General features: G+C 37.4%; 1 protein-coding gene across 1 annotated transcript in view; it reads left to right on the forward strand.

Moving 5' to 3' along the window:
• The window catches only part of LOC121390760 (ER membrane protein complex subunit 1-like), a 43,953-nt gene that overhangs the window by 6,325 nt on the left and 24,608 nt on the right, over window positions 1-13,020 (forward strand). Inside the window, exons 3-11 of the mRNA XM_041522667.1 lie at window positions 1,228-1,293; window positions 3,383-3,485; window positions 4,371-4,402; window positions 5,122-5,212; window positions 6,970-7,128; window positions 8,924-9,032; window positions 10,637-10,801; window positions 11,379-11,450; window positions 12,726-12,824. Coding sequence (XP_041378601.1) covers window positions 1,228-1,293; window positions 3,383-3,485; window positions 4,371-4,402; window positions 5,122-5,212; window positions 6,970-7,128; window positions 8,924-9,032; window positions 10,637-10,801; window positions 11,379-11,450; window positions 12,726-12,824 — 896 coding nt within the window. The remainder of the gene's footprint in view (window positions 1-1,227; window positions 1,294-3,382; window positions 3,486-4,370; window positions 4,403-5,121; window positions 5,213-6,969; window positions 7,129-8,923; window positions 9,033-10,636; window positions 10,802-11,378; window positions 11,451-12,725; window positions 12,825-13,020) is intronic.

Here is a 13,020-nt window from a genome sequence, read left to right on the forward strand (position 1 = left end):
GCCCGAGCAACCGTTCTCGACTTATTTCTTACATGTGGTAACCTCCCGGTAGCCCGAGCAACCGTTCTCGACTTATTTCTTACATGTGGTAACCTCCCGGTAGCCCGAGCAACCGTTCTCGACTTATTTCTTACATGTGGTAACCTCCCGGTAGCCCGAGCAACCGTTCTCGACTTATTTCTTACATGTGGTAACCTCCCGGTAGCCCGAGCAACCGTTCTCGACTTATTTCTTACATGTGGTAACCTCCCGGTAGCCCGAACAACCGTTCTCGACTTATTTCTTACATGTGGTAACCTCCCGGTAGCCCGAACAACCGTTCTCGACTTATTTTGATGCCTGAAAGTGCTTGCTTGATGCACGGTCGGTCTAGGATCGATGCCAGGGCTTCTAAAATTTTATATAAAATCCACTAGCCATGGGATCAGTGATTTTTTAAATTTACTAGCCACGATTAAAAATTCACCAGCCCTACTTTACATGAAGTTAATACGATTTTTACTTATAGTAATAATGTCACCTAAAGAGGGAGCTAGATCTTAAAAACACAAAAATTGGGGGATGGGGGAGGGGGCAGGGGCAGGATATTCATATTTACAAAATAAACTGAAATGAAGCATTTCACAACTTGTTTTTCACTAGCCATTGGGCATGGCGATAGTAGTTCTGTACCAGCCCAACATTGAATATCACTAGCCATGGGAGTGGGGCTATCATAATCTAGAAGCCCTGGATCCCTGTTGGTGCCATTTGTCATTCTAATGACTGGTATATCAAAGGACATAGTATGTGTTATCCTGTGTGCGACAGTGCATGTTAAAGATCCCTTGCTACTAATGGACAAATGTAGCGGGTTTCTTCTCCAAGACTATACATGTCAAAATTACCAAATGTTTGACTTCCAGTAGCCCTGTGATTGATAAATCAATGTGCACTAATGGTTAAACATTAAACAACATAAATTAGCTCTCTCTCTCTCTCTCTCTTTCTTTCTCTCTTTTTTTTTATCATCAAGTGTTGAAATAACTATGAACATGTATTAAGGTCCTTTTGAGATTTCATTAAATAAATACTGTTTTTCTCTCTTACACGTTTCATTTGATGAAGAAAGAAAGAAAGAAATGTTGTATTTAACGATGCTCTCAACGCGAGTGCTTTACCACTGGGCTATGTCCCGCCCCCATTTGATGAAGATGTAATTGACACGTTTGTTTTTCGTTGTTTCAGTGTGGAGGAAAGTGTTTGAGCAGTCGGTCCGGGGGAGAGTCGATTGTCTGCTGCACCAAGGCAACCGTAAGTTTCTCTTCAACATAAAACTTTTAACCAGGGCTAGCTCCAAACTGTCTATAAAACTTGAAAAATTGCAGAAATCGCCAGTTACTTTCTAAAAAATGTCAATTTTTACCTGAAATTATTTCGCCAAATTAAAATAAAATTTGCCAACTACTTTCAAAATTCGCAATTGGTGAATTTGGCTAGTGCCAGATCTAGTCCTGTTTTGACTATTCTTCTCAGGGTTAGCTCTGGCAGTTGCCAGATTTGCAAATTGCAAATTTTGAAAACAACTGGCGAATTTTATTTTTAGTTGGCGAAATAGTTTTACTATATTTTATTATAAAATAACTGATTTTCTGCCATTTTTGAAGTTTAATAGATAATTTGGAGAAACTTTGTGTTAACCCAGAGCTAGCCCTACTTCTAAAACATTGTGTTCACCCACCCTACTTCTAAAACATTGTGTTCACCCACCCTACTTCTAAAACATTGTGTTCACCCACCCTACTTCTAAAACTTTGTGTTCACCCACCCTACTTCTAAAACTTTGTGTTCACCCACCCTACTTCTAAAACATTGTGTTCACCCACCCTACTTCTAAAACTTTGTGTTCACCCACCCTACTTCTAAAACATTGTGTTCACCCACCCTACTTCGAAAACATTGTGTTCACCCACCCTACTTCTAAAACATTGTGTTCACCCACCCTACTTCGAAAACATTGTGTTCACCCACCCTACTTCGAAAACATTGTGTTCACCCACCCTACTTCTAAAACTTTGTGTTCACCCACCCTACTTCTAAAACATTGTGTTCACCCACCCTACTTCGAAAACATTGTGTTCACCCACCCTACTTCGAAAACATTGTGTTCACCCACCCTACTCTAAAACATTGTGTTCACCCACCCTACTTCTAAAACATTGTGTTCACCCACCCTACTTCTAAAACATTGTGTTCACCCACCCTACTTCTAAAACATTGTGTTCACCCACCCTACTTCGAAAACATTGTGTTCACCCACCCTACTCTAAAACATTGTGTTCACCCACCCTACTTCGAAAACATTGTGTTCACCCACCCTACTTCGAAAACATTGTGTTCACCCACCCTACTTCGAAAACATTGTGTTCACCCACCCTACTTCGAAAACATTGTGTTCACCCACCCTACTTCGAAAACATTGTGTTCACCCACCCTACTTCTAAAACTTTGTGTTCACCCACCCTACTTCTAAAACATTGTGTTCACCCACCCTACTTCGAAAACATTGTGTTCACCCACCCTACTTCTAAAACTTTGTGTTCACCCACCCTACTTCTAAAACATTGTGTTCACCCACCCTACTTCTAAAACATTGTGTTCACCCACCCTACTTCTAAAACATTGTGTTCACCCACCCTACTTCTAAAACATTGTTTGTGGTTGGGCCTTGGCTCGGTGCCAGAGTGATTGCTTGAAAATCAAAATATTTCACGTGAACTGTTGTTCTTTTCACTTGTCACGTACGCAAATTTATCATTCAGGTATCTGAAAATTACGAGAGCTATAGTTGAGTTCGCGCCTCGCTCGCTTAAGTAAAGTTTTGCGTAACCCATTTTTGTTTCGCGATTTGAATTTATGACATCTTTTACATGGTCATGACGGGTTACGTAAAAACGAAATGGATTATTGAATTTGTTTTTGAGTAACCCGTAAATTGTTTACTCAAATATTCCATTCTCAGAGGCCTGCCAATTAGATATGTGGTAAATTGTTGAACATTCGGAAATTAAAAGTCGCAAGCTTCAGAAGATAAGAAATTTTAATTTCGAGGCAATTGATTGGGTTACTGTACTGTGTATCTTCACCTATAAGTCATTTTGTTTTTCATAATAATTTTATTTTATAAGATTTTTTGGGGGGGCAGGTGGGATTGACGTATAAGGGGGTAAGCCAATAACACAATAAATATTCCCGTTTTGGAGCTAATTTTGCACATTTTATTGTCAAATTATGCCAATTTTTAATACTCAAATATGTTAATTTGAAAATGTCCTAGGTATTCTGTTTTTAGTCACTTTTGTACTCAAATTTTGTTTCATATTTTATGATGTGTGTTTTTCAGTTCTGTTCAGCGTACACTCAGGAGGTTCCCTGGTTCGAGGCTGGTATTCGGGCAGCGGTAACATGATGTGGGAAGTCATGTTACAGTCTCACCTCAGTACCAAGTAGGTTTTAACATGATGTGGGAGGTTATGTAGGCTCATCTCAGTACCAAGACGGTTTTAAAATGATGTGGGAGGTTATGTTATAGCTCATCTTAGTACCAATAAGGTTTTAACATGATGTGGGAGGTTATGTTATAGTCTCACCTCAGTACCAAGTAGGTTTTAACATGATGTGGGAGGTTATGTTAGTCTCACCTCAGTACCAACATGTGAGAGGTTATGTTATAGTCTCACCTCAGTACCAAGTAGGTTTTAACATGATGTGGGAGGTTGTTATAGTCTCACCTCAGTACCAAGTAGGTTTTAACATGATGTGGGAGGTTATGTTATAGTCTCACCTCAGTACCAAGTAGGTTTTAACATGATGTGGGAGGTTATGTTATAGTCTCACCTCAGTACCAAGTAGGTTTTAACATGATGTGGGATGTTATGTTATAGTCTCACCTCAGTACCAAGTAGGTTTTAACATGATGTGGAAGGTTATGTTAGTCTCACCTCAGTACCAAGTAGGTTTTAACATGATGTGGGAGGTTATGTTATAGTCTCACCTCAGTACCAAGTAGGTTTTAACATGATGTGGGAGGTTATGTTATAGTCTCACCTCAGTACCAAGTAGGTTTTAACATGATGTGGGAGGTTATGTTATAGTCTCACCTCAGTACCAAGTTGGTTTTCAGAAGTCTTAACATTAAGAGTTGTTGAGGATTTGTAAGAAATAGAATAATACATTCGTGTCTGTTAGATACCATTTATCTCACAACTCGTTGTTTAAAAACGTATCAAACTGGCTTTCGCTCGTTAGATATATTTTAAAACAACTTGTAATGAGATAAATGGTATCTAACGGCCACTCATGCATTTAACATTTTGTTGTTTCTGTTTCAGACCGTCTGCGGTTCTTGTCGGGAAAAACAAAGGTAAGTTACACTTCTGTATGAGTCAGTATCAGATGAGATCAAGTTCCTTAATGGACAGACCCCTTGGGCTTTTGTTATTCCAACTGGTATACAGTGAAATATCTCAAGACCGGACCCTCTGTAAACTGGAATCTCCTCAAAACCGGACGTTTCTGAAAACCAGGACAGAACTTAACCTCTCTAAACTGGATCCCTCTTAACACCGGACATCTGTCTTGGTCCCAAGGGTGTCCGGTTTAGATGGGTTTCACTGTATATCAATAAAATGGTAGTATTTGCTGTCCTTTGTGTGGGCGGGATGTAGCCCAGTGATAAACAACTTGCCTGATGTGTTGTCAGTCTGGGATCGATCCCCGTCGGTGGACTCATTGGGCTACATGTATTTTTCATTCCATCCAGTGCACTATGACTGGTATATCAAAGGTTGTGGTATATGCTATCCTGTCTGTGGGATGGTGCATATAAAAGATCCCTTGGCAGTTGCCACTAATGGAAACATGTAGCAGGCTTCCTCTCTAAGACACATGTCAGAATTATCAAATGTTTGACACCCAATAGCCGATGATTAATAAGTCAATGTGCTCTAGTGGTGTTGTTAAAGAAAACAAACTTTTAACTTTTGCTGCCTATATGTGGGAATGCAAAGGACACCCCACTTCACCAAAAATAAGAAAAAGTGACCTTTTTTGTTTAAAAATGACAGTTTTGTTCTTTTGCAGCGGAAAAAGTAATTGTTGCAACAGCTCACGGCTTGTATGCTCTGCAGTCAAACGATGGCAAAAGGTTGTGGGACGTTGATTTACTTCACAGGTAAGAGGCATTACAGTTTTCACTAAAAAAAATCTTGTGTCACTTCAAAATATCCCTTGCTACTAATGAAATTAATGTAGCAGGTTTCCTTTCTAAGACAATGTCAGAATTGCCAAATGTTTGACATCCGATTGCCGATGATTAAGAAATCAATGTGCTCTAGTGGTGTCATTAAACAAAACAAAGTTTTTAAAAACACTTCATTCAGCTCCTCATTACATTTTTGTGGTCAATTCCATTTCTCACGATTATTGCAGGGTTTTTGCCACAGGGTAAAACGGGTATGGTGCCATACCCAAATACTTTTGCAGATTTTATTTGTTAAAGTTAACTTTTTGACAAAATTAATTACTCTTATCATTACCCTATGATTTTCTTAACCCTAACCTTGAACTTAACCTATTTTCGTTCTGGGGGAGGCCATCCCATACCCCATGTTGACTGGTTGCATTCAATTCCATTGCGCCATACCCAAAAATTTCTTTTGGGCAGAAACACTGCACAAACTGTAAGTCTAAATCGGTAAAATGTGATTATAGTTGTAGACCTCGCTGTTTACGGTGAGCTGTCACTCTCACTTCCCATCACTCGCCTAAAACTTAGTTCAAGGAGAGTAATTTTTAGCTCCCCTTACCATGTGAATTAAAAAAAAAAATTGGTTAAGAAGGTTTAAATATTGATGCTCAATATTTTAAATGGCTCCCCTTTAATCCTAAGTTCCAGCCAGTGCTCCACATCTGGTGTAACAAAGGCTGTGGTATGTAGTATCCTGTCTGTGGGATGGTGCGTATAAAAGATCCCTTACTGATAATCGAAAAGAGTAACCCATGAAGTGGCGACAGCGGATTTCCTCTCTCAATATCTGTATGGTCCTTAACCATATGTCTGACTCCATATAACCGTAAATAAAATGTGTTGAGTGTGTCGTTAAATAAAACATTTCGTTCGTTCCTTAGTTATAAGAACAATTAATCACTACCCTCAACCTTTTTTTCACATCACGGTCTGTAGTTGTACCTGTGGATGTTCATCTCAGTGTATGTTTAAAAAAAACTAAACAGTTAAATTATTTCATTTTCATTGCACTAATAAATTAATTTAGAATTTTACATCTCAAATTTCTTTTATAAAATTATAAGATGTGGCTTCTTTAAATGTTTCATATTGCTGAATTAGTATTGCATAAAAATTTATTATTATTTTTTATTTTTTTTATTTATTTTTTTTTTTATTATTTTTATTTTTATTTTTTTTTTTTTTTTTTTTTTTTTTTTTTTTTTTTTTTTAATGAAATATTCTTTTAGATTGGGATGAAAAGGAATATTTTATTTTTAAAATTTTGATTAGCGACATTTCTAATGAATTGAAAATTGATTAGGCCTATAAAAATGTGTTTCAGGTTTCATTACAGTAGGGTAGGTAGGTAGGAATTTTTTATTTTTTTTAAATCGAATGAAACCAAGAAACCGTAATTGGTCATGGTGTTCTGAATCTTGTTTGCTTATTACAAAAAATCAAGGATTATGATTTAAAGAATTTTTTTTTTTTTTAATTATTTTTAAATTTTTTTTTTTTTATTAAAAAAAGTTCATGGTCACTACATAAAATTAGGGTAGGTCGGGAAACTGGAAATGCATATATATTTTTTAGACCTTAGCAACTAGTTTAATGTTTTGATATTGTGTAGCGATTTATGAAACATGTGTAGCAAATTGTGCCGTGATACTGAACATAATGTTCCCTGTGTAATATTTCAGTGATACGGTGGCCCACTGGTTCATGGTAAACCGTGACCACGACGTGCTCTTGGTAGGAGTCTCACCGGGATCCAAGGTCACAGTCGTTAAGGTCGACCACGAAGGAAAGAAGGTGACAGAGTACTTGGTTCCTGCGATGTGGATCACAGAAAAAACAAGGTAATTAGAAAATAAAGATTGCCGTTACTCTGGTGGAATCTTTGTTTTGTAAAAAAAAATGTTTTGTATGGGGTGGGAATTCTCGTCGGATCAGCTTTTTTCCTCTCATGGAACATTTCATTTCCTTGCATTTTAATAGTCCTTTCCTCCAAAATGTGTCAGATGGCATAGATTTTAACCTAGGATTTCAAGAATTTCCGAAACCCCTCTAAATTTCCTCTTTTTATTTTTTACAGTTCACCAATTCCCACCCCTGTTTGTAAAGTGTAGGGTGAGACCTTACTATGGACATTGCCTGTTGGTCAATCCCCAACATATTAACATTAATAAATAGTTTTTAAAAATATCACTTCCGATAAATAAATCCGTATATAAAGAATTAAACCCTTTTTTTTATCTCAGCTATTTGAAAATAGAAAACCCTAATATTTTCCTTCTGTTCCCATTAAAGGGACATTCTTGAAATTGCTGCACTTTTTAAGATGTTATCGACTAACAAAGAATTTTTTAACAATTGTAATTACATATCAAATATATTTTTCTGCATAAAATATTAGTGGCTGTATATTAAACGTGTTTCTGATCGTTCTAATATTTGTACTAGGTTAAATTTCATTTTATTTCCAAAAATATAATTTTTTCATACGTACGAAATTATTTGAAGACAATCCAGTTTGGGCTTCTTACAAATATTAAGATGACCAGAAACACATTGAATATACAGACACTGATATTCTAAACAAAAAAATATATTTAATATGTAAGTTTAATCATAGAAGTATTTTATAAGTCCGGAACATCTTACAATGCAACAAACTCAGGAATGTCCCTTTAAGATATCAGTATCCCATCATTCTCTTTTCCCTTTTCTCTCTTCAAGTTTTCTTTTTTCTCGTTTATTTTATGTTTTCTAAATACAATTTATGATTCTTTTATTTTAATTTCTGGAAAGATACGTTCATAGTGATTCTATTGTTCTAATAAAGAGACACTTCAATGTTTGAATGGTTTTGTCACTGAAGTTTAAATTGTTGGGCAGGGCTTCTAAATTATGGTAGCCCCACTCCAATGTCTAGTGATATTCAATGTTGGGCTAGTAAATAACTAATATTGCCAAGCCTGACGGCTAGTGAAAAAAAGTTGTTAATTGCTACATTTAACACTATTTTGTAAATATGAATATCCTAACCCCCACCCCTATATCTAAGGTTTTTTAAACTCTATCTCCCTCTTTAGGTGACATACGAGTATTACTATTGGTAAAAATGTATTTAATTAAAGTAAAATAGAGCTAGTGAATGTTTAATTGTGGCTAGTCGATTTTTAAAATCATTGATCCCATGGATCCCGTGGATTTTTATAAAAATTCTAGAAGCTGTGTTGTTGAGTTGCATATTGCAATAAAGATTTGTTTTATTACTCTAAATTCAAATTCACCTGAGGTGCTTTCATCATAGGATCGAACACCCTCGGTGGACCCATTATGTGACTGCAATTTTCCCAGTCCCAACCAGTGCCACACAACTGGTATATCAAAGTCCATGGTATGTGCTATCCTGTCTGTGGGATGGTGCATATAAAAGAATCCCTTGCTACTAATGGACAAATGTAGTGGGTTTTCTTTAAGACTATATGTCAGAATGATCCAATTTTTTACATCTAGTAACCGATGATTAATAACATCATTGTGCTCTAGTAGTGTTCTTAAACAACTCAGACTTTTACCTAAATTCAAATATTGCTGCTGCTGCTGTTTTACGTGTAATGTTAACTGGACTGCTTTGTTTTGTTACAGCTGTCTGATTTTGGGCCAGTCTCACTTTCTCTGTTATGAAGACGCATCATTGAGATTCCAGCTCCTCCAACTGCGAGAGGACAAATTGTTTGCTTCAACACCCCTACAGGTCTGTTCACCAAACACTCTTCACAGTCGTTTACAACCTTACAATTACAGCACTGACGTTGATTATCCATAGTTCATCCATTTCAGGGAGGGGTGAGGCGTAGCCCAGTGGTAAAGCGCTCGCTTGACATGCGGTTGGTTTGGATCGATCCCCATCAATGGGCCCATTGGACAATTTCTTGTTCCAGCCAGTGCACCACGATTGATATGTCAACGGCCGTGGTATTTGATATCCTGGCTATGGGATGGTGCATATAAAAGATCCCTTGCTGCTAATTGAAAAGAGTGCCGACAGCGGGTCTCCTCTCTCAATATCTGTGGTCCTTAACCATATATACGACGCCATATAACCGTAAATAAAATGTGTTGAGTGCGTTGTTAAATAAAACATTTATTTCCTTCCTTCCTTCCTTTGTTCCTTTTCAGGGCTAGCTCTAAGTGAGCAGACAATTTCACCAATTATCTATTAACCTTTACAAATTGCAGAAACACAATTATTTTCGAATAAAATATAAATTATTTCATAAAATTATTTTGCCAAATTAATATAAAATTTGCCAATTGGTTTTAAATGTCGCCAATTGCGAATATGTCAAGTGTCAGAGCTAGCCCTGCATTTTCTTCTGATTGACATTAACTGATTAACAACACCACTAGAATACATTAATTAATCAACAACTATCAGGGAAAGTTGTATAAAATTACTATTTTGTTCCCATTTAAAATAACACTTTGTCAAGTAGAGTGGCAATCCACATTAAAAAGCTGTAATATTATCTGGATGACAACAAAACCTAATTTATAAATAGAGAATAATACATGAGTTTCCATTTCATACCATTTATCTTACATGTTTATAAATGTATCTAATGAGCGAAAGCTCGTTGGATACGTGTTTAAACAACGAGTTGTAAGATAAATGGTATCAAACGAACACAAATGTAGTATTCTATTTCTTACATACCTCGAAACAATAAAAATATAAACAATATAATGAACTAAATTATGTTGTTACAGAACGTAGCCTAACTGGGTCATGGCATATGGATACTTGACTTTAAGCATACAAACCACATCATAACCAAATCACAACTGTATTAACAGATCAGTTTTCCTTAAAAACTAGACCACTCTAAAACATTTGCCAACCACTCAGAAAATGAAAAGCGAGCATTTTAATGTGGTGAAGCATTGTAATAATTCCGCTAATTTTGAAGTTGAATGATGTCAGTATTCCAATGACGTCACTTTACATCTCCCTACAATAACACTAAACTGGGTCATGACCTCTCAGAAACGATCTCCAACATACGTTGTATATGATTTTGATACACAGTGGTGGTCGTCTTCTACACGGGTGTGTAAGAATTACCAGTAAAAATGTCATTAAATAAGTGTTTTCATTTCATTTACCAGTAAAAATGTCATTAAAGAGGTGTTTTCATAGTTTTTCAGTTATATGTCCTCGGGTAGTTACATTGGTTCTCGGCCTGTATAAATCCTAGTATCTATAACAAGGCCAGTATGAAAACATCCACTTAACAGCATAACACTATTAACCCAGTGATACAAAGATTAAATGCAAAAACATTTTCTTCCTTTCAGAGTCTTGGTTTGAAGCCAACGACGGACTCGAGTCTTCAGCAAGGACTACCGAGATCGAACACGCTGGAACCGCTGTTGGAGGCTGTGTTCCGCGTTGCCAGGGACCACGTGGCCGTCTTACAGATATCAGAGTCAAACATCAAAGTGCTCAGAGACCTGCCCGAGGTATAAACCAGTCAGTGTAGTACTCATGGCCCAGGAAATGATAGTAATGTCTTTTTAACAACACCTAAGCAAATTTTAGCTCAGGTCGTTTAGTGTCGAGCAGATGGTTATTTTAATACCTTGGCTAGGCAGAAACAAGGTGCTGACGTATGGGTACTATACTGTATGTCTGTATGCTCTCACTCTCTCCATCTCTCCATCTCTCTCTCTCTCTCTCTCTCTCTCTCTCTCTCTCTCTCTCTCTCTCTCTCTCTCTCTCTCTCTCTCTCTCTCCATCTCTCTCTCCATCTCTCTCTCCTCTCTCTCTCTCTCTCTGTCTCTCTCTCTCTCTCTCTTTTTCTCTCTCTCTCTCCCCCCCCTCTGTCTCAAACTATCTCCCTTCATTGTCTGTCCCTCTCTTTTCACCCATACAAAATAACTATGTCATGATAATGATACGTGTAAAAAAAAAACGATGCTCTTGATATATGTTTCGGGAATAAAGTGATGCTATAGATGTGTATAACGATTCACAAATGAAACGTTGATATTGATGTGTCACAAAAGATACTGATATTGATGTGTGGGTTTTTTTCAGAGTTCAGCTGCACAGATTGTAACATACGATGACATGGACATACTACAGACTGTCCAAGTAAATGGGTCAGAGGTCAGTTGTAATGTAGTTCAAAAGAATGACTGTATCCCAATTTGTCTTACATATGTTGTTGTTGTTCTTTTTTCTTTCTTCTTCTCCTTTTCTTCATCATCATCATTTTCTCCTCCTTGTTCCTCTACTTTTTTTACCGGCCTCGGTGGCGTCGTGGTTAGGCCATCGGTCTATAGGCTGGTAGGTACTGGGTTCGGATCCCAGTCGAGGAATGAGATTTTTAATCCAGATACCAACTCCAAACCCTGAGTGAGTGCTCTGCAAGGCTCAGTGGGTAGGTGTAAACCACTTGTACCGACCAGTGATCTATAACTGATTCAACAAAGGCCATGGTTTGTGCTATCCTGCCTGTGGGAAGCGCAAATAAAAGATCCTTGCTGCCTGTCGTAAAAGAGTAGCCTATGTGGCGACAGCGGGTTTCCTCTACAAAGCAGTGTCAGAATGTCCAATAGCCAGGGATGAGAATTTTCCGCGGATTTTGGACCCCCAGGGTCGATCCTGTGAAACGTGTAAATTCGTTGAGAAAATTGGGGGTAGGGTAGAATATAGGTATATGCCTTGCAGTTAAAGTTGAGGTTGTTGTGCAGCTGCTATCGTAATGTAGCGGCCACCATGTTTATTTCGATGCACTATGTACGAAAATGAAACAAAACTAGCTTTGTGTGTATGTGTTTAGTACTGTTTACTACGACCACTGTGATTGGCTAAAATTGAGACGTCTGAGGTATTGAGATGTCTGAAATATTGAGACCAATCAACGTAGCCCTTACAGTTCTAGGCCTTGCAATTATAAAAAAAACCTATAGCTTCAGGGTGACCCCGGCTAATTTCAGCTGAAAATACAAATTGTCATTCTCATCCCTGAATAGCCGATGATAAGATAAAAAAATCACTCTAGTGGTGTTGTTAAATAAAACAGACTTTACTTCTACTTCTTCTTCATCCTTTTTTTCTTCTACTTTTCACCCATTGTCTTCTGTTTCCTTCTTCTTCACTTTCTGCACCTGATGCTTCTTATTATTTTCAATCGGGTAAATGACTAGTATATTTTTAATATTTAAGCATCTTTTTTTTTTATATTAAAGATATTAAGAGATATTATAAAGATATTAATCCTGAATATAACATCACAAATTATGTATTTGTTCAATTTATCAGATTACAGTAGGTATGGCTGATAGTATATCTTTTGATAATGTATAATACATATCTCTATTAGATAATTAACTTAATAATCAGGATTTAATGGTTGTATATATTTACTCTTGTTTCTAGTTCCTCACTATATCGGCCTATAACCTGAAGACGGAGGAAGAACTCGTCGATCTCGTTCAGACTCACTCGTTTCCCCACTCGTACGGCCTGCCACAGGAGGTTTGTTGTAATGTGTCATCTATAGTGACTCGTTTCCCCACTAGTGCGGCCTGCCACAGGAGGTTTGTTGTAATGTGTCATCTATAGTCACTCGTTTCCCCACTCGTGCGGCCTGCCACAGGTGGTTTGTGTAATATGTCATCTATAGTCCATCCAGGGCGGAACATAGCCCAGTGGTTCAGACTCACTCGTTTCC

The sequence above is a fragment of the Gigantopelta aegis genome, chromosome 15, assembly GCF_016097555.1.
Source record: "Gigantopelta aegis isolate Gae_Host chromosome 15, Gae_host_genome, whole genome shotgun sequence".
NCBI lineage: Eukaryota > Metazoa > Mollusca > Gastropoda > Neomphalida > Peltospiridae > Gigantopelta > Gigantopelta aegis.